We start from the raw sequence: 22799 nt of genomic DNA, 5'->3' as shown, positions 1-22799 counted from the left end.
TCACTTCATCAATCGTTCTCCTGTTTTATTTATATATATACCACATCAACTCGTATATCTAGATCTCGCAACAACAACAACATAAAGAACTGTTGGAATCCTAAGAAGATGAAAAATGATAGCGCAAATGTGGTATCTGAAGAATCACTTGATGCACTATTGTTGGTAGTTTATAGTTCTGTTAAAGGCTTGATATTGAATTCAGGGGATTTGAATGTGGTAGAAAATCTACCAGAGGCCACAGTGCAGGACAGTGATGGAAGTGAAGAGGAAAGTGGGTCTGGGGAACTCATTCCTATTGTTCCACAGACAGATGTTGAAGAACCACAAAGCTATTACGAAATCTTGCAAGATGAAAGTTCGAGCAAGTGGGAGCTGACAGAACTTCCATTAGAGAAGAAGACATTGCACAACAAGTGGGTGTATCAGGTGAAGACCGAGTGTGATGTCAGTAAGAGGTGCAAGGCTAGACTAGTTGAAAAGGCTTTCAGCAGAGGCAAGATGTTGTCCATGTAGTGGGAGTTGTAAGAAGAGACAAGGGTGACTCAGGAAATAGCTTGGAGGTGCAAAGCTATGTGGAGCCTGCTAATATGTTAACTGAGGGTGTTACTCTTGAGAAACTGAAGTTGTGCACAGCTTTAATTGGTCTTCTGGAGTGAAGATGGAGGCTTTGAGTTGCAGAGGTGGAGGATTCAAGGTGGATGATACATGTTGAAGAAAAAGGCGACACCGTCATTGCAGGATATCAGTTTGAGGAAAGAGATGTTGCAGCATGTATACCGGTCTCCAATTGGGAGAATTGTTAGAAACGGTGAAGCCCAGTCCACTATGCTTGGGTGGTTACTTTGCTTTGGAGGGTCACACCCGTTCACAAATAACCACTCTCGCCTTCCTCTTTTTTGAAGTGAAGCATCTCTTCGCTCCCTCCTGTTCGTGATAAAAGCTTCGGATGACTCTCCTTGGGTTTAGTAATCACGCTTTGAGTTCTTCTTCGATTTTTTCGAGATAGAGGAAGGTTTAGAGAAATTAGATTTATTTCTCTTGTAAGTTTGTCTTCTTCGGTGTATCTTGGTGTAGAGTTTCTTCGATGTATCTCGGTATAGAGAGAGAAGAAGAGAGAGCAACAAAGAGTGAGAGATTCCTCTTGTAAGTCGAGGTGATCAACTGGTGTAAAATCCTCGAGTAGTAAAATCTTCTGCAACTCCGTGGATATAGGCAATTTGCCGAACCACATAAATCTGTGTGTTTTGCTATGTTTTTCTTTTCTGTTGTGATTTTTCTCATTCTATTTCTCACTTCGTTGATTGTTCTCCTTTTTGATTTATATATATATATATATATATCACATCAACTTGTATATCTAGATCTCACAACAACAACACTCCTCCCACCCCCCTCCCCTCGCGCTTTATTAAAGTTTCATGCTCTATTCCTTGAGAGTGATTCATGGATAAAAAGGGATTCAACACATTTAATTTTAACTTCAAAAAAAAAACAAAAAACTTCAAATATTCATTTTGTTTGGTCTTGGAAACATAATTTCTAAGCTCATATTTTCATTTATTTGACATTGAAGCATCCAAAACATAGATGATTTTAGTCTGCATATTAAAATTCTTTAAACTTAAAATAAGTTGCATATTAAGATAGCTTTGTAATGGCTAATTATCACTTTTTTCTTCTTCTTTTTTTTATTTTTGTGAAGAATCATTGGGGAAGTAGCCCTAAGTGGCAAACGCCGGTGGATCAATTTTGATGCCCGATTTATGGAATCTTGTGATATCAGCACCGGTGTCAAGTTAGATACGTTTAAGGTATACCTCAATTGTTTTATTTTTTATTTTTATTTTTTGTTATTTGCTAGTTTATTTACAAGTTATAGATATTTTTTGAACCTATTTTGACATTTCAATGTGCTTTATGCTTATCTGCTTAGTTTGTCGTTATCAGGAAAATGCTGAGTGGCAACATCAAATATTGGCAGGAATAAAGGTTTGTTATTACAAAAAATTCCAATGAAATATTGTATCAGAAGATAATGATGTAAATATTTCAGGAAAAGAAAATATTTATTCAATAAAAGGGAATGGGTATAATTTAAAGAACATTTATGTTTCTTCTTGTTCAAACTGGATTTCTTATGTTATCTTGTATCTCTGTTTATTTGTCCTTAAGTTCATATCAAAAGTCCCATTATTTTGCAGAAATATCTTCCAATCCTGAAATAAATTTTATCAAGTTATCCTAATATATAATTATTTTTCAAATTTACTGCATTTATCTTCTATCATTTACATACATTTTTGTCACTCCTAACTTTTTGTCGCTTTAATTTTCGGTTTTTTTTTTTTTTTTTGTTATGCTGCATGAAATATGTTCTCAAACTTGTTTTTTTTATTTTACAGACAGTCGCGGTAATTTCTCTGCCTCCATTAGGTGTGATTCTATTTGGTTCCACACAAAAGGTTAGTTAAAATTTTCATCACTATTATTTAAACCTGTGAAGGAGCAATACTATTTTTTCTGAGGCATTTTACATACATACCGCACATTCTTTTTTATAAATATCTAACTCCCAAATTTTCATATTCACATGTATGATACTCAAATCTTTGATATTACTTTAAAAGAGAATAATATTACTAATTTTTAATGTGAAATATAACTTTTCAAGCATAGGTTTTTGACATAACATACAAATATCAAATCTTTGGTGCTATATATGTAAATGCATAAGCATTATGTTGTATGTATATAAATTTTCCTTTTTCATTTGTTCTCATGAGGTTCGTTAGACTTTATAAGTCATCTTGTTGATGATGAAGTGTGCTTAATTGCGACATTTTATATATACACTAATCATTTATTAATGCACAATTAATAAAAGAGAAGGACATTTTAGTAGCAGAGTGTCTTAAGTATTTCAAGTAATAAGATCATTAAGAAAATCCATGATAACAATTGAAAAGTAAAATAGTTATAATGATTTTCAAAAGATAATTAAATTAATATTACAACCAAATTGGTCTTTAATAATTTTATCTTTTAAATCAAAAAGTTCTTGAGAATTGTTACATGATAAAAGAATATCATAATAGCTTACATATAAAGTTTATAAAGTTTGTACTGATACAGCTATATGTTATGTTTCGTAAGTGATAGGGTCTTAAAAGCTCATTGATAGATAAATTTGAATGGAAATGAGAACGGTAAAATAGGTTTACAGCAAATTTAATAATTATAAGTTAATAATATATGATTATATTAGATTTATGGTCAGAGTAACATTTATTGAAGACAAAATGACTGAAAATAGATTTAGGAGTTTTTGACATGCTACAACAAAAGGTGCTAAATACACCCAATTAGGCAAATAGATACATCTGATACTAATAAATTAGGAACAAAAAGAAATGGACATAACATAATGTAAATAGTAGTTGCTCTAGTTGATTTATGTAGAATCTGTTTAAAATTTTGAGCATCATCCAATATGCACAAACACAAATTGAGGGCTTATAAAGATGTCTTCATATAATTAGTATGAAAATAATTTTATTGTTGTAAACAAGCTATATCTGACGAAAAAATATTTTAGTCTCTAACAATGATGCACGTCAATGAATACAATCTAATTACGAGTAAGCTGAGTTCAACATATATCAATATATCAACTTTAATAACAAAGTGCATTGAGCTTGATGTCATCAATTTCAAAAAGCTAGGTTGGAATTATGAAAACTGTTAACAGTTCATGTCGGTTATAAAGCTACCATTGAATAATGATGGTCAAAGTTCAAATCAGAATTAGGAATGTGTGAATTTTATAAATTAAGAGAACTATGATGCATTGGTCCTTAGTATTTGTGGTCCCAGAGAATTTTGGATCTCAATCTCAAGCATGTCTTTTTATTCCCCTTCACATTAAGGGAATATAATTATGCAAGAGATTATGATAAGATACATCTTGTTGAAGGTAAACTCTTGAGATTTCTTGGAGTTGGTGATTTGTAAATCAAAATTTATAAGGGGACTATGTAAAAGCTTCAATATGTAAGGAAAGTATTTTTGTGTTTGGTAGTCATAATTCATATATAGTATTATATATCAAATTGATCGATTCGACATGTAGAATTTTATAAAATTGGCTTGGTTAAATTTCGGGAGATGAGAAATTTGGGATAAATTTTACAAGTGTCAAAATTTTACCTGGTTTCACAAGTTTTGGGTGTTACTCGTTGAAAGATAATTTTTCTTAAACTACATCCAAGATGATTTATAATTTTAAATGACTTACACAATAGGTAGCATTGGTAGAAAATATCTATTTCAAAATTATTTTTAACAAAAATATAATTGTTTTCATCTTTTTTGGTATAGAAGAATTACCTTTGAAGATAAATGAATGAAAATTTTAGAAATATTTTACTCCGATACTTTTTTAAAGAATAATCAATTTTTGGTATAGAAGAATTACCTTTGAAGATAAATGAATGAAAATTTTAGAAATATTTTACTCCGATACTTCTTTAAAGAATAATCAAGGAAAATGTACCATTTTTTTTTGTTACATGGTTCATAGAAAAATATACCAATCAAATCGAAATAGCCATGCTAACTAGAAAAAGACGAACCATCCAATGAGAAATCATAGAAATTTTATCTCCTCCCTAGATGTACTATTTTAAAAAACGATAAAAATGAGAATTTAGAGATTTTTGTATTTAGTAAAATTAGTAATGATCCACGAGTGATTAAATAACTCATCACAATAATAAAACAATTAAATTACATTAATAATATGCTTCAAATAATTTCTGGAACACTTATTTCAAATAAAAAATTAAATGAAAAACTTGACTGTAAATTTGATAATCCAATTCTAATACAAAGATCATAGAATCTAAATCTAAAGCTTTAGTAATTAAAGATCCAACTATCAGAACTCACCCTCATATGGATTTCAATTTAGGACAAAGTTCGATTTTGAACTAGTAATCTCACTACTGTCGAAGAGTTCTAATCCTAGTTTGAATCTCAATCTAATAAAAATTATATGAATCTTTCCAACAACTTCACATCGAAGGAAGAATAATAGTACCTGGGAGTTTTGAATCAAAAGTGGATGGTGTAAGTGTCTCAAAAGTCCGGAAAAATCGAGAAAAGGGACTTGTTGGCATGTCGAGATACACCAGAATCCACTATGCATTATGGGAAACTTGTGGTGGATATAGAGGCAAGAGCATGTGTCTCACGAGCACCTTTGGCTGAGTGAGCATAACTAGCAGTGTTTCCTTAGATGACGAATAGGTAGATGCATCCCCAGTGACATCACATGTCTTTCTCTGCTTCGTCTTCAACATCTGTCTCTCCCTCGTTCTTCATTACCATTAGACTTGCCCGGTAGCCACCTCTTTTATCACTTTGGTTCCCACGATTACGACCACGGCCTCTAGATTGTCCACGTCCACCCATCTCTCTCTCCTTGAGTAGATTTGGACACGTCTTGCTCAAGTGCTCCATTTCTCTGTAGTTGTACCACCAATGGTCTCTCCCTGAGCACCCTTCCTACCTGAGTTTGAGGCAGCCAAGTTGATCACATTCTTGGCAGCTCACTTGGCTGAGCCGAAACACTTGTTGAGGCAGTGGCTCCCGTCGGACATTAGCTCCCTTTACGATTCCGACCAAGTCCTTCACAACTTCAGGATCCATCTTCCGCAGAAGTTTCAATCCTTTATCTCACATAATTTTTTTGTCACCATTCTCAATCACAAGATACAATTTTTGATGAGACAAAGACAAGAGCAAGGTAGCAACAGAAGCTCTCTTGCTCGTATAAGGCAGAAAAAAAAAAAAAAAAAAACTAGATACAAGCTTCCAAACCTTCACTGCTTATCTCCGACAACATCTCGCACGGAGGAATTTTGAAAGTCACAATGTTCACTGTTGCCTTTCCTGTTCACGCTACCGTCCATGCCTTCCTTTCCCATCACGCTCCGCCTCCTCTGTTCATGAAATCAACTCCGAAAACACTTTTCTTGCACAGTGTTGCACCGCCACTCCTCTTTTGCATCGTCTGTCTCACGCACGACAGTGGAATTCCGAAACTCTTAGCACGAATCGGCACAAAGTCATCGAGTCGCTCTGCCCTTGCCTCGCACAGAGTCGCCACGACCTTCTTGCCCGAAACCTTCGCCCTCAGCTCACGCGTCGAGCGCTAGCGAAGGAAGCAATGTTTGAATCGCAGTACACAAGGAATTGCATCGTGCAAGGAATCGAACCTCCCTACCGGTCGATCCAAACTCCTCGCTCTACAACCCAACTCTGATACCATAAAGAAATCTTTGATAAAAAATTTGCTATTTCATTCAACAGGTGTTTAATTATGTTTTACAATGTTTAACAAATAAACCTAATAAAACCCTCTAATTACACATAACTCACTAAGAAAGACCTAGGCATGTTGTATAAAAGATGATCTTGATTTATTAGAATTAATTGAAAATATGACACTCAATAGGACACAATGGAGACAAGTGACTCATGTAGCCAACCCCACTTAGTGCGATAAAGGCTTGTTGTTGTTTTGGGTTCCAGTTCATTCTGTATTAGGTAGGCTCATCTGAATTTTTTGGATTTTCTAAGAACTCCCTAATTATGCTGACTGCAAATTCAAATGTTTACCTTTTGTAATGACCATGTAGGTCAAAATACCGACAGCCCGCTATACTGGGGTGGATCACAGAACAAATTTCCTTCGCCGGCTTTATTGTTGTTGTTGTGTTGTTGTTGGGTGATAAGGAATGCTCAATAGTACGCATGCTTGAAATTTGTTTTCAGGCTTGAATCTTTCAAAAAAAGCAAATCTTCATGTCTTCTATTGTATGTGTTCATATTATTTATGTAACACGTTTTAATTAACTTTTATCCTTCTCCAGATTTGTGAAAATTCAGACTTCATTGCTCGGGCTCAGTATTTGATTCATCAGCATGGAATCAGAGAACTTGGAGTTGAACGCGTAGATTGGAACTTCACACTCAAGAAAAATAAATCGCGTGATAGCAGACAGAGACAAGACAACCATTTAGCTTCAGAATACTCATCTTTAGCTTCAAAACTTCTCTCCATGGGATCTCAAATTGGTACAATATCTCAAACATGCAACCTAAAGCCTCATTTATCTTCATTGTCCTTCACATCGACTTCATCAAGTTCCTTTAATGGTTTTCACAACCCATCCCATGAAACACCTTCCATCAACAGCACAGCTCATAAATTCACAAACCAGCAAGAAGTTTTGTCAGAAGCTCAAATCTTGTTGCCACCCAACAACCACGGGCTTAACTCCAATTTTAAATGTCCAACTAATTCGTTCACTGCATACTTCAAATCTAACACACTGCCTAAAGAAATTGGCTCGTTTTCTTATGTGGAGCATAAACCATTCCCTAGGTTAGCCATGCCAGGCTTTTTCAACATGATTCCGACTTCACATTCTACAACTTTGTTGCATGGCGGAGTTGGGCCGCAGGGAATGCTGGACAGGAGCGGCATGTCTTCTAATAAAAGTGTACACAGCCTTGATTGTGCGGGGAAATTACAAGAGATCCAGCATTGTTATTCACCACCTGTATGTGGCTTATATACCAGTAAATCCTCATCAAAAGCCTCTCCCTTTACTCTAGAATTTCCTGAAAATTTCTTCACTTCTCATCAGCAACTAAGTACTCAAAATTCTCCATTGGCTCAGTGTACTAATGAACCCGAAACTCAACATATTCATGACATATCCCTGAATAATCACATCCATTCGAGCCAGCAAACAGATGAACAGGTCAATAATAGTCTTGGTTGCAGCATGACAGCTGAATTTCCTAATAGTCTGTCTGAGTCCCCAGGTGTCTGTGTTTCTTCCTCTCCGAATAGAGGTGGCAATTGGATGAAAGGCACTTCTAATGTTTCAACTCAGCTTGTTTTAGATAACGACCTGTTTGATGGCATGGAATTGAATTTCAGTCCAATGATTTTGATGCAAGAGTACTGGGATGACATCATATTGCCAATTTCTAGCAATAATTGCCCATCTGAAGTGGAATTTGGCTCAGTTACTGGTGCTGAAAAGGAGTTGTTTTCAGACTCTGGTCTTGAACAGCTATTGGATGCTGTAGCTGCTGGGAATTCTAATGAGGCTTCTAGCTGTAATTCAGTCAGGACAAAGACCAATGTTTCTGCTAGTCAAGAGTCAAGGCATCAATTACCAACAAAAGTCAGTCATGCACAAGCAGACCATCTTCCAGTTTGTGATATTTCTTCTCTCATTCAGACACCTCCAGCTACACTTCCCGAATGGAATGAAGAAAATATGATACCAGATTCACCAAAGAGTGTTCAGCCAATGCCTAATGTCCGCACATGGATTGATGACAGTTGTAGTGTTAATGCTGAAAGTTCTGCATATAATGAGCCAAAGAGAACAGAAGAGACTGTAAAAGTAGTTAGAAAAAGGTCCAGGCCTGGCGAGAACACTCGAACCAGGCCTAAAGACCGACAGCAAATACAAGATCGTGTAAAAGAGCTGCGAGAAATCGTTCCCAATGGTGCAAAGGTGTTTATTCTCATTCTCTCTGAAACATTTTTCTCAAAATAGGATTTCTTGTGATTAGTAGACCCTTTATTTGGATTATAACAGTGTAGCATTGATGCATTGTTGGATCGCACGATCAAGCATTTGCTTTTTTTGCAAAGTGTCACAAGGTATGCTGATAAACTAAAACAAGTTGATGAGCAAAAGGTACGACTTTCCTCACGGCAAGACTTGTGCTTTTCTATCAAAATGTTATTCTGATACTACATTTGTTTTGGCTGTGGTTGGCATGTAGATTATTGGTGAAGATAGTGGGGTTGTCTTGAAAGATAATACAAATGGAGGTGTTGCTGGTGCAACTTGGGCCTATGAAGTAGCAGGTCAAACAATGGTCTGCCCAATATTAATTGAGGATCTCCACCCTACTGGGCAAATGCTAGTTGAGGTATAAATACACGCAGTCCACTGCCATATTTTTTATAGAGAAAATGGATTAGGAGTATCCTGACCAAATTTTGTATAAGAATGAGTCTCATGGTCTGCATATGCTTTGCGATAACTGTATTACAAACTTTTAATCGGGGCCAATGGCTTTAGAGTCCATTATGATAAGGTAATGAGGATAGAAGATGATTTATTCTTTTATTAGATTAATAAGAGTCGTTAATTGGTTAAGGAATGAGTTAGTAATAATTTAGTAACTTCGTAAATTCAGAAATAGCTTCCATTTAGAGGCATTTGGAATGAAAGGAAAAGATTAGCTAAGTTTCTCCCCAAATCATTATTCTCTTATCAAATTCTTCCCCACCTAATTTTTGGAGTTTGCAACATCCTCGAATTGATGTTTATCACGATCCCAGCAATGGAGTGTATCACATTGCTATCAAACTTTGATTTCAATATCCTTGATCCAAATGATTTTCTATTCCTCACCAGCTTTAACTAGGGCTATAAACGAGCCAAGCTTGAGTGACCTTAGGCTTGGCTCGTTCGAAATTGCTTGTGTTCGAAATCGGGTCATGTTCAAATTAGCTCATGAACAGTTTGTTCGTGTTCAACTCGATTTAAATATTCTTATTTGTGTTCGGCTCGTGTTTGACTCGTTAAAATTAATTTGAAAAAAAAAATGTAGGGTGTTGGATTCACTTGCATCAATTCTGTGCAATAGAAGACACAAAACTACTTGACCACACATACGAACCAACAACATTCCCATGCAATAAAAGACGCTATGGTGAATTATTATATAAATAATATATATGATATATTATTACATAAATAATATATATATAATTTCTTTATTTCGAGCTAAAACGAGCCAAACACGAGCGAACAAATGATTGTTCGTTTTCGGTTCATTTATGATTTGAGCTTAAAAAAATTGTTCATGTTCGACTTATTTACTTAATGAGTGAACCGAACACGAGTTGTTCGTGAACAACGAGTTTTTTTTTTTTGACAGCCCTCGCTTCAACCTCATCTAAACCTTCTTGCACTTGGCTACAGATGCTCTGTGAAGAACGAGGTTTCTTTCTCGAGATCGCCGACATTGTTCGTGGATTCGGGCTGACAATACTAAAAGGAGTGATTGAAAATCGTGGAAGAAAAGTCTGGGCAAGGTTCATTGTTGAGGTACTTGGCTTAACAACTCCAAATTTAACCATACAGTGTTCATTTCTCAAATTATAATCGAGTTCATTTCATTTCATTGCTCCTCCTGCAGGCAAACAGAGATGTTACCCGAATGGATATTTTTCTGTCTCTGGTCCAGTTTCTACAACAAACAACTTGCAGAATTCAGTCCTGCGAGCCATTGGTGAGGGCCATCGAGACGCCATTTACTACCTACCAGCACTGCACAGCTGCAATTCCTACAGGTCAGGAATCCGCTTAAGCCTTTTGCTGCTGTTGAGAGCTTGATGGAGAGTACAAGGGAGATGGTTCAATGGTTATATAGGCCATGAGATCTTTGTGTGTTCGTCTTGTAAAGAGTTTTGTTGTATAAAGTTAGTTAAATTCATTGTTAGATTATGTCAGGGTTGTAATTCATGGTGGTCTAATGCTGTGGTGTGTGTTTGTAGTTAGGCTAATGGGGTTGGGAGATTTAGGTGCCTTTTTTTTTTTTTTTTGTTTACTTCTAAGCTGGCCTAGTAATTGATTTATTCAGTAGTGATTGAATGGTGCTCTCTGTCGTATTTGGTTGATTGATTGGATTTTTAGAATATTGATTCGATTATTAGTTGTGATTCTGGCGGATTTTGATTTTACAATTTATTGAATCAATCAAGCAAACAATTGAATTAATCTGAGTTTAATATTAAATTAAAAATGGTTTACATACAGAGCACTCGAAACATTGCTATTTACAAATCTAGCGCTCACATTCGTCCATTTTTCAAATTCTCAGTCAAATATCAAAATTTTTAATAAAATAATAATCTATTTTTTTTTATTTTTATTAAATTCTTAATAATTTAAACCTGGCATGATTAAATAAATTAGTTTGATTGATCAAATATTGAGCAATGTTAAATTTAATAAAGATTTAAATAATGTGAATTACATTATGAATAAATAATTTAAATTTAATAATAATCAATTATTAATTATATAAATTGAAAATTATAATAAATGAACGAATGATATATTAACACTGAATTTTCAGTAACTATTATTTTGAAAAATAGTTATTTTGAAAAATAGTGGTCGTTTAAGATAAGGTATTTTAACAAAGATACATAATATGAAGCTAGTTTATTTATTGGATTACAGTGATTTATCCTCTGTCCGATGAAATAATTCTATCCTAGGAGTATGTGACTTTACATTCAAACACCTAGATGAGGCGCCCGAAGAGCATTAAAACTGGTCGAATGATAAAGGGTCAATTGAATGAATGATGACTGGTTTATAAAATTCAAACACCAAAACTAAATGGTTACAAATATGAAGCATAATTCAAGGGAGTTACAGAAGCTTAGCGGTGCTAGCATGAGTTATGAGGTCGGAAGAAAGAATATTCAGTTATCGATGTGTAAATATAATAGCTCATTATCTGTAATAGTGTTCCTCTTTTAATAGAGAACCACCATGTAGTTTACAAATAATACTTATGAATTATAAATTGGAGAATAATTTACAAGAAAGGCAGAACATAATTATCACTATAAAAATAAATATCAAGTATTAGTTATATCTTTTGATGCGAGATATACTAGTTGTTGTGGTATATATATATAAATAAAATAGGAGAACGATCTTTGACGAAGCAAAAAATATAATGAGAAAAACTCACACCAAAAAACAGTAACACAGCGGAACACACAAATTACGTGGTTCGGCAAATTGTTTACGTCCACGGAGTTGCAGAGAATTTTACTACTTGAGAAATTTACACCAGTCAATCGACTCGACTTATAAAAGGAATCTTCTTCTCTCTATACATTGAGATATACCGATGACATAATTCAAGACAAATTGTTTATGTCCACTTCGTTGTTCTCTCTTCTTCTCTCTTTGTTCTTCTCTCTATACATTGAGATATACCGAAGAAACTCTACACAGAAATACACCGAAGAAGATAAACTTACAAGAGAAATAAACTCAATTTCTCTTCTACCACAAGCCACCAAGAAGAAGCCAAGGGAGAACAATCTTCTTCTTCTTCTTTCTTCTTCCTTTTGCTATAAGGAACTACTTCTTGCACTTTACTTCCTCTATCCCGAGGAAGCCCAAAGAAGAACACCAAAAACCGTGACTTCTCTAACTGAAGGGGAGCCATCCGAAGTCTTTTATCGCGAGAAGGAAGTGGGAGACGTCATTTTGTGAAACAACAGGGTGATCGAAGCGGTTTCACGATTGAGCGAGAGTGGGAACGTGACATTCGCAATCGGGAGGCGGGAGCGAGAAATTGAACCGGGCACCATCCTTAACAAATCTTCCACTTGGAGACTGGTACACAGGCTACAATGTCTTCTTCCTCAAACTGATATCCTCTACTGGCGGCGTCGCCCTTTTCTTCAACATGAATCCTCCACTTTTGCAACTAAAAGTCTTTGTCTTCACATGAATCACATTTCAGTTTAGATTTACCTGCAGAACTGCTAACTGCTAACTGTCATCCTCATGTCTTCCCAACTATTTGACAACAATACCAACAATATTAGCGCACATATCTCATCATCAAAATCAATTTCAACAGACGGCAATTGATTTGTGATAGTATTGAAATCATTCAGGTGTTGAGCAACATAAACGCCTTCCGTCATCTTCAAGTTGAATAACTTCTTCATCAAGTACACCTTGTTATTCACAGACGACATTTCATACATACCCGATAAGGCTTCCATGAGATTTGTAATCGTCATTTCCTTGACGACGTTGTGTGCAACGAACATCAATAGGGTCAATCGAATAACCCCTAGAGCTTGTTGATCCGATAAATTTCATTCAGCCTCATCCATCCTTTCAGATCTTTTCCCTAATTATGAAAAATGAAGTTTTTTCCCATAGAGACAGTCCTCTATCTGCATCCTCCAATAACCAAAATCTGTGCCATCAAATTTCTCGATCCCTGAAACCTTCACTTCATTTGCAGCCATCATTCTTCCTCAGATCTGAAATCAAACTCTGATAACAATTGATGCGAGATATACCAGTTGTTGTGATAATATATAGAAATAAAATACGAGAACAATCTTTGACGAATTGAAAAATAGAATGAGAAAAATTCACACCAGAAAACAGTAACACATCGAAACAAACAAATTTACGTGGTTCAGCAAATTGCCTACGTTCACGGAGTTGTAGAGGATTTTACTACTTGAGGAATTTACACCAGTCAATCTACTCGACTTTCAAGAAGAATCTCTCACTTCGTTGCTCTCTTTTCTTACTCTTTGTTCTTCACTCTCTACCCCAAGATACACCGAAGAAATTTTACACCAAGATATACCAAAGAAAATAAACTTACAAGAGAAATAAACTCAAATTCTCTTCTGTCACAAGCCACCAAGAAGAAGCCAAGGAAGAACAATCTTCTTTTTCTTCTTTCTTCTTCCTTTTGCCCCAATGAACTACTTCTTGCACTTTACTTCCTCTATCTTGAGGAAACCCAAAGAATAACATAAAAAACTGTGACTTCTTTAACAGAAGAAGAGCCTTCAGAAGTCTTTTATCACAAGAAGGAAGCGGGAGATGTCGTTTCGTGAAACAACAGCGCGATCAGACAAAATGAAGCTTAGCTTCGTGCGCGCGGGAGCGGTTTTACAATCGAGCTGGAGCGGGAAGGCGACATTCGCAATCGAGAGGCGGGAGCAGGAAATCGAACCGAGCTCCATCTTTAACATCTTCATCATGCTTTTCATCCTAGTAACACTATGTATTTTAGGCACAATCCATCGAACAATTTGGGATCCAACAATTGGGTTAAAATATATTTTAGTAAATTTTGTAAATTCTGATTTATCAAATCCTGAGGTTGTATGCTAGCAAAGTAAATCATGTTAATTATAAAAAATAGTTTGACAACTTTAGAAGAATATAACAAGATTCATCAAAAGAAACATCTAAATATAAATATTAAATAAAAAAATACAAATAAATATTGAAAGCCTCAAAGTACATAGAAAACTAGCATTTACGTTAATTAATAATTATTAAAATTTGTGCAGACAAATTAATTATTAAAGAATATTTTTATATTAATTAATTATGAATTATATAAATTAAGAATTACTTAAAGTTTTATTAAGTATTTGTAAATTTAAATAATCTTTATTCATTATGTAAATATTATATAATTACATATAAATTATCTAATTATTATTAATTGAATAATATATAAAGTAATTATAAAAATTTAATCAGTTATAATAATAAAATTAACTTAAACAAATAATAAATTAAAACTAAAGCCCAATTACCCTCTTCCCCCTTTGCCCGAAACCGTCGCCTAAAAGAAATATTTGCGTCCGTCTAATTTATGTAGAGCTGCGTAGAGATATTGAAGAACCTCCCAAAAGGATCTGTAACCTACCTGCAATTCTGCACTTTATTTCATTTCATGCAGAGCTGCTTATGGCCGATATTTCTCGTCGCCTACATCCTCCCCCTAGCGGTTCGCTGATCGAACCTTTGCGATACACTAGCTAGCTGGGAAGGCAGCGAGGGGATCGTTTCTTACAGAAACTACCGAAACACCCATCTTTCTCATCCGTCCGCTCCGCTCTTAACAGAAACAATTGAGAAAGGTAAGCCTCTTCGCGCCATTCTTCCTCTTCGCTCATCCCGGATTTACTAAATCCGCCAACTCACGGGATTTAGTGAATAGTTAAATCCAGGATTTATCGCGAAGCGGCTTCTTTTTTGGATTTACGGGATCACAGGATTTATGGATGCCTTTTTTAGCGGTTTGGCAGGATTTAGCTTAAATACTGCGTAAATCCTGCTTAAAGCCGGCTACCAAACAGTCCCCAATGGAGTAGTTGCCTTCCCTTCGTCGGCCTTGTCATGGATAAATTGGTCTCAGAGTCCGCACTATCCAATTTCTTTCCCGAGGCGAGGCTAATCTGCCGCGTGTGAGTTCTCCTCAGTCATTCCTTAACAGTGTTGTTTTGCTTCGGCTACTGAATGTTTTCCCATAAGATTCCATTTTCTTATTCTAGAATTACGTTTCATGCTTTCTTCCTCATGAAATTGCTGAAAGCTTGTCGTTTCTGAGCCAAAATCCGAGTTAACTGGCTTTTTATTTTTTTTTGTTTTATTTAAACCAAGCTATAGGTATTGAGAGTCTTATTGCGGTGCTTGAAAGAGTTTCCAATTATTTTATCTCTTTATTGATTTGATTTTTCTTCTGATAATCAGTTGCCAGAAGCAATTCTCTCAGTATACTTGCCCTCGATGCAACACTCGGTATTGCTCTCTTGAATGTTACAAGGTAGCGTAATATTTAGTTATGTCTGCTAACTAGAATATTGCTTAATTTCTCAAAGCAAATGAACTGTGAGCTATAAATATAACTTGTCGTTTTTATTATGGAAGCGGCATAGTCTTCGATGCACAGAATCTTTCATGCGGGAGAATGTTATCGAGGAGCTGCACCAAATACAGTGCTGCGATGAAACAAGAAGAAAAATGCAGGAAATACTTCGAAGAGTTCACTCAGAGGATGATAAGGATTCTGACGGTGAAGATGGTACGATTTCTTGTTTTCTATTTCCTTTCTGACAATCTGGTCATAAGTTGGCTCTTTGTAAGTTTTTTTTCCTTCAAATAACATGCTCTCAGAAGCTTAAGATGAGCGTTTGCTTGGATTTTTCCCTCTAAACTTATATGATATTTTTAAATCAATGTATTTTTCATTCAGAGCATAAAAGAATTTTGTTAGGTTATTTAACACCAAGAGAATTTAATTATTTCATTCTGAATATTCAAGCGTAGGCCGTTTAGCTACTATTGATTCAATTATCTTTGGCATACTGATAACTGGAAAGTAGCATTGTTGCTGATTTCTCAATTTCAAAATTAATATACAAAATGAAAGTTCAATCACAATTAAATGGGTTGAATGGTTATAATCTCTTAAATCAGAATATTTGATGTATATTTATTTTGATGTCCTATACATGAAATTATGCATGATATTATGAGGAACAAAATATGCTAGAGAGATGGCATAACTTGGAAGTATAGAGATTGTGTGAGAGAGGGAGTGGAGAGAACTAAGTGAGAGGTCTAATGGCAACCCGAAACCCACTTCAATCCATCCTTGATTGGGATGAGATGGTTGTTGAGTGCAGGAGAGGAGAGAGGATGAGAGAGGTTATAATAGTGAGTGAGAGAGAGAGAGATAGAGGGAATGAAAGAACTGATGGGATGCTGATACAAATTTGTTTTTATATTCTATAGCAAAACCACCTCTAGCAATTGAAGTTGATGATGAATACATATCAAATGTATGCCTATGGCCTCCTGCCAGAACTATACACTGGAATACTAGTATTATACATAAGACTTGTCTTATTATAAATTAATTGGTGTTACAAACTATTGCATTTGGAATATCATTCGAGGTTATAAGTGTACACTCTTTGTTGGAAGAGATACGGAAACCGATTTTGAGAGATTCGAAACAAAACTTAGAACAAAAACACACAAAACAAGAAGTCACATAAACTACAAATTACATCAAGATTTAACGAGGAAAAATTCAGGAACTAGAAAAAAACCACGAAGCCATATCATATCAAAAAATCCACTATGAATAATGAGATTTGTACAAATTACACCACATTAAAGCCTCTTCAAACTTTGGAACAATTCATGATGCTCCTCTCATCTCTTTAGCATTAGAGAAATCAAAATTCAACTTCAGCACACACTTTTCTGATCAACAAAATTGAAACTTAAATTAGAGAACTGCACAAATACTATTACTAACATTGGGGTATCGTGTTAGTGCGTAACGACTCTCTAAAGGGGTACTGTGGCGTTGCATTTAAGTGCTGAAGTGTCTTGCTCTCAAGTTTTTGAAATTGGACTGGGCGTTGTGACACTGCATTCGAGCGCTGAAGTGTTTTGCTCTCTGGCTTTTGAACTTGGATTGGGCGTTGCAGCACTGCTGGTTTCGTCTTTGGGGTGTTGTATCTGTTTGTTTGGCGCTCCCTTCTTGATGCTGGAGTGTCGTGCACTCGAGTTTGAACCTGTATCGAGTGCGACGGTGCTGCCTTTTGGACGTTGGGGAGCTGTGTATAGTAAAAAAAAAATCATGTTGTGAATGAACAATCGATCAACACAATTAGACTCTTAGTGAACAATTGATTAACACAATCAAGCTTCACATAATAACAATCTCTCACTTAGAGACTAATTGAAATCAGTTTTACTCCAAATCTGCAACGCCTCCTTAGTAATAAACTATAGTGTGACTCATCTCTGTCTCAACCTTCTTGAACTCCAACTAAAGTTAAGCATAACCTCAGTTTCTCAACCGTCAGCCTTCGACAACACATCTGTTAGATTGTAAGTTATGTATCTTCTTCAGAGATAATTGATTATCTTTGTACAGAGAATGAATGAAATGATACATTAGCTGAATGTGCTTCTTCTTAGCATAAAATATGATGTTCTTTGTTAGATGAATGACACCCATACTGTCATTATGAAGTTTCTATTCTTTTGTTCCTTGCCTAATTTTGCCATAAAGCGCTGCAACCAAATAATTTTTTTGCTAGCCTCATTGATAATAATATACTCGGCTTCTATGGTTGATAATATAATAAAAAATGATTCACCTGACATTTCGTGTACCCACTGTCTAACATATACCTGTCAAATTTCTTGTACCGCTGTTCTGGTGTCTGCTTCAAATCATAAGTATTTTTTTTTTGATATACAAATGTTCTTTTTCTAGAGTTTCGTATTGATTTGGTTGCACCATATACAGTTCTTTTTATAAGTTACCATGTAAGAAGACTATTTTTAGATCCATCTACTTCAGATATAGATCTTCCCATGTTAATAAGCTTAACACATTTCTGATACTTATCATCTTTAGTACAAGAGAAAATATTTTAGTGTAGTCAACCCATTTTTTGTTGTTGAAATCCCTTCACAACGAGCATTGCCTTGCAGCGCTTATTACTATCCGAGTCTTCTTTCAGCCTGTAAACCTACTCGTGCAATTTTTTTTGTCATCTGGTAGTTCTGCTAATTCTCATGTCCGATCTGATATTAGCAACTGCATCTCGTCATTCATGGTAAACTCTCACTCATTCAAGTCTTCAACTTGATTGATATTATCGTAATACTTTGGTTCACCACTATCAGTCAATAATTGATAGTACAAAGAATGATAATATATTTGTATTGATTTTCTGATTCTGCTGGACTTCCTGGCTTCGATAGTAGGTGTCTCAGGAACATCCTGTACTTCATCAGATTGAACACCTTTTCTTTCTCCATCTTTTCGATCACTTGAGTTTTCTAGCTCAATATATTAAGAGTGGATTTTAGAAGTAACTGATTGACAATTTTGAGTTTTGTTTATGTTTTTGTACATATCCATTTTGTTAAAAGTGACATTCTCGCTCCTAATGAATTTATAATTCTGATAGTTTTAGAATTTATAATAAAATTTATCCGAGTCATTCTCAATAAAAGTGCACTTGACAGATTTTGATTCAGGTATATTCCTAGATCATACATTAAATATAAACATATGATGAACAACCAAATACTTTCAAGTAATATAGATTTAGCATTTTGTCATTCCAAGCCTTTTCAAGTAAGTTTTCATTCGAAAGTACTTATGAATTATGATTTTTCAAATAAACTGCGGTGTTTATTATTTATGCCCAAAATTATTATGGCAAGCCTACATGCAATCGCATACCGTCAGTATGCTTTATGATGGTTCCATTCACGTGCTCAGCAACACCATAACTCTTTGAATAGTGAACACATGCCTCCTGATTCATTGTGAAGCACAATAACTTGAACCTCTGATCACAAAACTTGCCACAATTATCTGTTCTGAGACACTTAACTGGAACATTTTCTAATTCTCAATTATGAATTTTCACTTCTTAAATATATCATGCATAAGATTTATGTTTCAAGAAGTGCACATATATCTTCCTAGTGTGATTATTAAAGAAAACGGAGTATGACCCCATATATTTTTTTTTCGCCAAAATAAAAATTTCATTGATGGAAGAAGATACAAAAGTCTTAGTGAGCATGTGTTTGGAACCCATACATCATTATGCATTAACTCTAGCTTTTTGGACATTAACTTTGACCCACTTTTAGTGAAAACAATCTTTGTTTGTTTATCATAAATATAAGCTTCACAAAAATCTAATTCTATAGAATTTAACCTCTGAAGTTTATTTTTGGAAAGTAAAAAACTCCATATCTTTCTCACGCATACGGTTAAGTATGCGTGGCTAGAGAACTGCATCAACCATTGTTTTAACTACTCTAATATATTCAAACATTTCATTTATTAGATAAAATGTACATTCTATTGAGTAATGTGGAGCCCGGTCCACTTCATGTTTTGACAATTTTTTCTTTATGACAGTTATTTGAATTTGACATTCGAATATATATTTCTTTGATTTCTTTCTGTAATCGTCTCCTGTGTCTTTTCCGTTTGGAATCTCGCCCCCTTATTTCTTCGCATCTCCTAGATCCCGCACTTCATCTGCTTTTGCGACTTCTGGGTTCACATCTCGTGACTGAACCAGTGTGACGGAGCGGGCGACGACAAGAGTTGCGGCGGTGAAGGAGTGGCGGGCAGCGAAAATCAGAGGAAGAAAGAGAGGGAGGGAGTCGAGACAGTTTCTTGTAAGCGAAGCGATCGACTGTGTAATTCTTCGAGCAATAAAATCCTCTGCAACTCTCATGGACGTAGGCAAGTTGCCGAACCACGTATATCTGTGTGTCGTGTGTGATTTTCTAGCTTCATATTTTCTTTCTTTCGCCTTTTTTTTCACAACAATTGGTATCAGAGCCGTGATTCAGGTTTGAGGGAAAATGATGACTGAAAACAAAGTGAAGGTATCGGGGATCGAGGAGTTTGATGACACGGATTTTGGTTACTGGAGAATGCAAATAAATGACTATCTCTATGAGAAGAAACTTCATCTTCCGTTATCGGGAAAACGATCAGAAAAGATGGATGAGGCTGAATGAAATCTGTTGGATTGACAAGTTCTAGGGGTTATTTGGTTAAATCTGTCGAGATTCGTTGCACACAACTTCATCAAGGAAAGGGCAACTACAGATCTCATGACAGCTCTGTCAAGTATGTATGAAAAGACGTCAACAAATAATAAGGTGCACTTGATGAAAAGTTATTCAATCTAAAGATGACGGATGGTACGTTTGTTGTACAATATCTGAATGAGTTTAATACCATCACAAATCAATTATCGTCAGTTGAAATTGAATTTGATGATGAGATACGTGCACTGATATTGGGGAAGCCATGATAATGACTGTTAGCAATTCTGCTGGTAAATCTAAGTTAAAATATAATGATATTTGTGATTTGATTTTGGCTGAAGAGGTGCGCATGAAAGACTACCGAGATCTGAGGTTCAAGTTCAACACTGAATGTTGATTCTCGGGGGAGAGCACTGAACAAGAAATTAGGCAGTGGAAAATTAAAATGAAAAGAAAGAAGCAAAAAAAGTCAATACCCAGCCATTAAACTTGTTAAAATTGTGGAAAAATTGACCATATAAAAAAAACTGCCAAAATTCTAAGAAAACAGAAAATGATAGCGCTAACGTTGTAATTGAAGAAGTACATGATGCACTATTACTTGTAGTTCACAGTTCTTTTGATGATTAGATACTGAATTCAGGAGTTTCCTTACATACATCTTCCTATCAGGAATTAATGCAGAATTATGTTGCAGGTAACTTTGGAAAGATGTATCTGGCTGATGAAGCTTTGAACGTGGTGGAGATAAGAGACATTGACATTGCACTCCCCAATAAGAATAAATAGACTTTGCAAAAGGTCGGACACATTCCTGAATTGAAGAAAAATCTCATTTCTGTTGGGCAACTCGATGAGCGTGGTCATTCAGCAGTATTATCAGATAACACCTTGAAGGTCACAAAAGGAGTACGGTACTAACTTGATGTAAGAAAACTAGTACACTATATATGACCATTGGTTTAATTAACACTATTGCTACTATCGTTGCAGAGAACACAACAGATTTGTGACATTGCAGATTTGGCCATATGAGTCAGAAGGATATGAAAGAACTTCTATTTAGAGGCAAGTTACCAGAACTGAAGTCAGTTGATTTCAGTATGTGTGAGAGTTGCATTATGGGGAAACAAAAGATGGTCAGTTTCTTAAAAGATGATAGAGCGTCAAAGACAAGAAAACTAGAACTTGTACACACAAATCTGTGGGGACCCTTTCCAGTGACATCTCTTGGAGACTCTCGTTATTATGTCACATTCATTGATGACCACAGTAGAAATGCATGGATTTATTTTTTGAAGCATAAATTTGATGTATTTAACGTGTTCAAAACTTAGAAGGTCATGGTTGAGATAACGACAAACTTAACACTGAATGTTTGAGGTCTGATAATGGTGGTGAGTACATTGATGGTGAGTTCAAGGAGTACTGTGTAGCTTGAGGTATCAGAATGGAGAAAAATATTCCTGAGATACTACAACAAAATGAAGCTGTAGAACGTATGACAAAGACCATAAATGAGCGTGTTAGAAGCATGAGATTGCACATCGGGCTACCGCAAACTTTCTGGGCATATGCAGTCAGTACTGCAGTTTAGTTGATCAATAGGGGTCATCTGCTCCCTTAGATTATGAATTGCCTGAGGAGGTCTGGAGCATGAAAGAGGTCAAATTTTCTTGTCTTAAAACTTTTGGTTGACTTTTTTATGTTCTTATTAATCTGGATAATAAAACGTTTCATTTTTACCGCCGCATTAGCAAAAAAGAAGTTGAGGAGGCTTTAAAGAAAACCAAGGGTGGAAAGTCTGTAGGACCTGATGATATCCCAATTGAAGTGTGGAAATATTTGGGAGATTTGGGAGTTTCTTGGCTTACTAAACTCTTTAATATTATTTTAAAAACTAAAAAGATGCCTGAGGAGTGGAGGAAGAGTATTTTGATCCCCATTTTTAAGAATAAAGGGGATGCACAAGAGTGTGCAAATTATAGAGGAATTAAGTTGATGTGTCATACTTTAAAATTATGGGAGAGGGTAATTGAACATAGGTTAAGATGCATCACGAAAATTTCTCATAATCAATTTGGATTTATGCCTGGCAGGTCTACTATGGAAGCTATACATTTATTGAGAGGTTTGATGGAGAAGTTCAGAGATAATAAGGAGAATCTACATTTGATTTTTATTGATTTAGAAAAAGCTTACGATAAGGTTCCAAGAGATATCCTTTGGAGAGTACTCGAGAAGAAATGTGTTGATATGACTTATATTCAAGTCATTAAAGATATGATTGCTAGAGCTGTTACTTGTGTTCAAACTGAAGGAGGATTGAAAAAATATTTTCCTATTTCTGTTGGTTTACATAAGGGATCGACTTTAAGCCCATATCTTTTTGCTTTAGTTATGGATGGTCTACAGGAGGATGTACCTTGGTGTATGCTTTTTGCTGATGATATTCTTCTCGTAGATAAAACGAGAGAAAAA

General features: G+C 35.3%; 2 protein-coding genes across 3 annotated transcripts in view; both read left to right on the top strand.

Annotated features, from left to right (window-relative positions):
- LOC110030512 overlaps positions 1-10763 on the top strand; it is a 40919-nt gene extending 30156 nt beyond the window's left edge. For both annotated transcript variants that reach the window (XM_020733254.1, XM_020733255.1), the window contains exons 3-10: positions 1706-1814; positions 1951-1992; positions 2406-2465; positions 6939-8606; positions 8691-8792; positions 8881-9030; positions 10092-10217; positions 10309-10763. In XM_020733254.1, coding sequence (XP_020588913.1) covers positions 1706-1814; positions 1951-1992; positions 2406-2465; positions 6939-8606; positions 8691-8792; positions 8881-9030; positions 10092-10217; positions 10309-10479 — 2428 coding nt within the window. In that variant the 3' untranslated portion in view covers positions 10480-10763. The remainder of the gene's footprint in view (positions 1-1705; positions 1815-1950; positions 1993-2405; positions 2466-6938; positions 8607-8690; positions 8793-8880; positions 9031-10091; positions 10218-10308) is intronic.
- Positions 10764-14564: 3801 nt separating this feature from the next.
- The window catches only part of LOC110030511 (zinc finger HIT domain-containing protein 2), a gene marked incomplete at its 3' end in the record, with an annotated part of 38694 nt that continues 30459 nt past the window's right edge, over positions 14565-22799 (top strand). The window contains 4 exon segments of the mRNA XM_020733253.1: positions 14565-14836; positions 14917-15163; positions 15450-15522; positions 15627-15780. Of these exon segments, the coding sequence (XP_020588912.1) occupies positions 15096-15163; positions 15450-15522; positions 15627-15780 (295 nt within the window).

Source organism: Phalaenopsis equestris, unplaced genomic scaffold, assembly GCF_001263595.1.
Source record: "Phalaenopsis equestris unplaced genomic scaffold, ASM126359v1 Scaffold000731, whole genome shotgun sequence".
NCBI classification, from domain to species: Eukaryota; Viridiplantae; Streptophyta; class Magnoliopsida; order Asparagales; family Orchidaceae; genus Phalaenopsis; species Phalaenopsis equestris.
The sequence above is the reverse complement of the archived record's forward strand: the minus strand, read 5'-3'. Positions and strand labels throughout refer to the sequence as shown.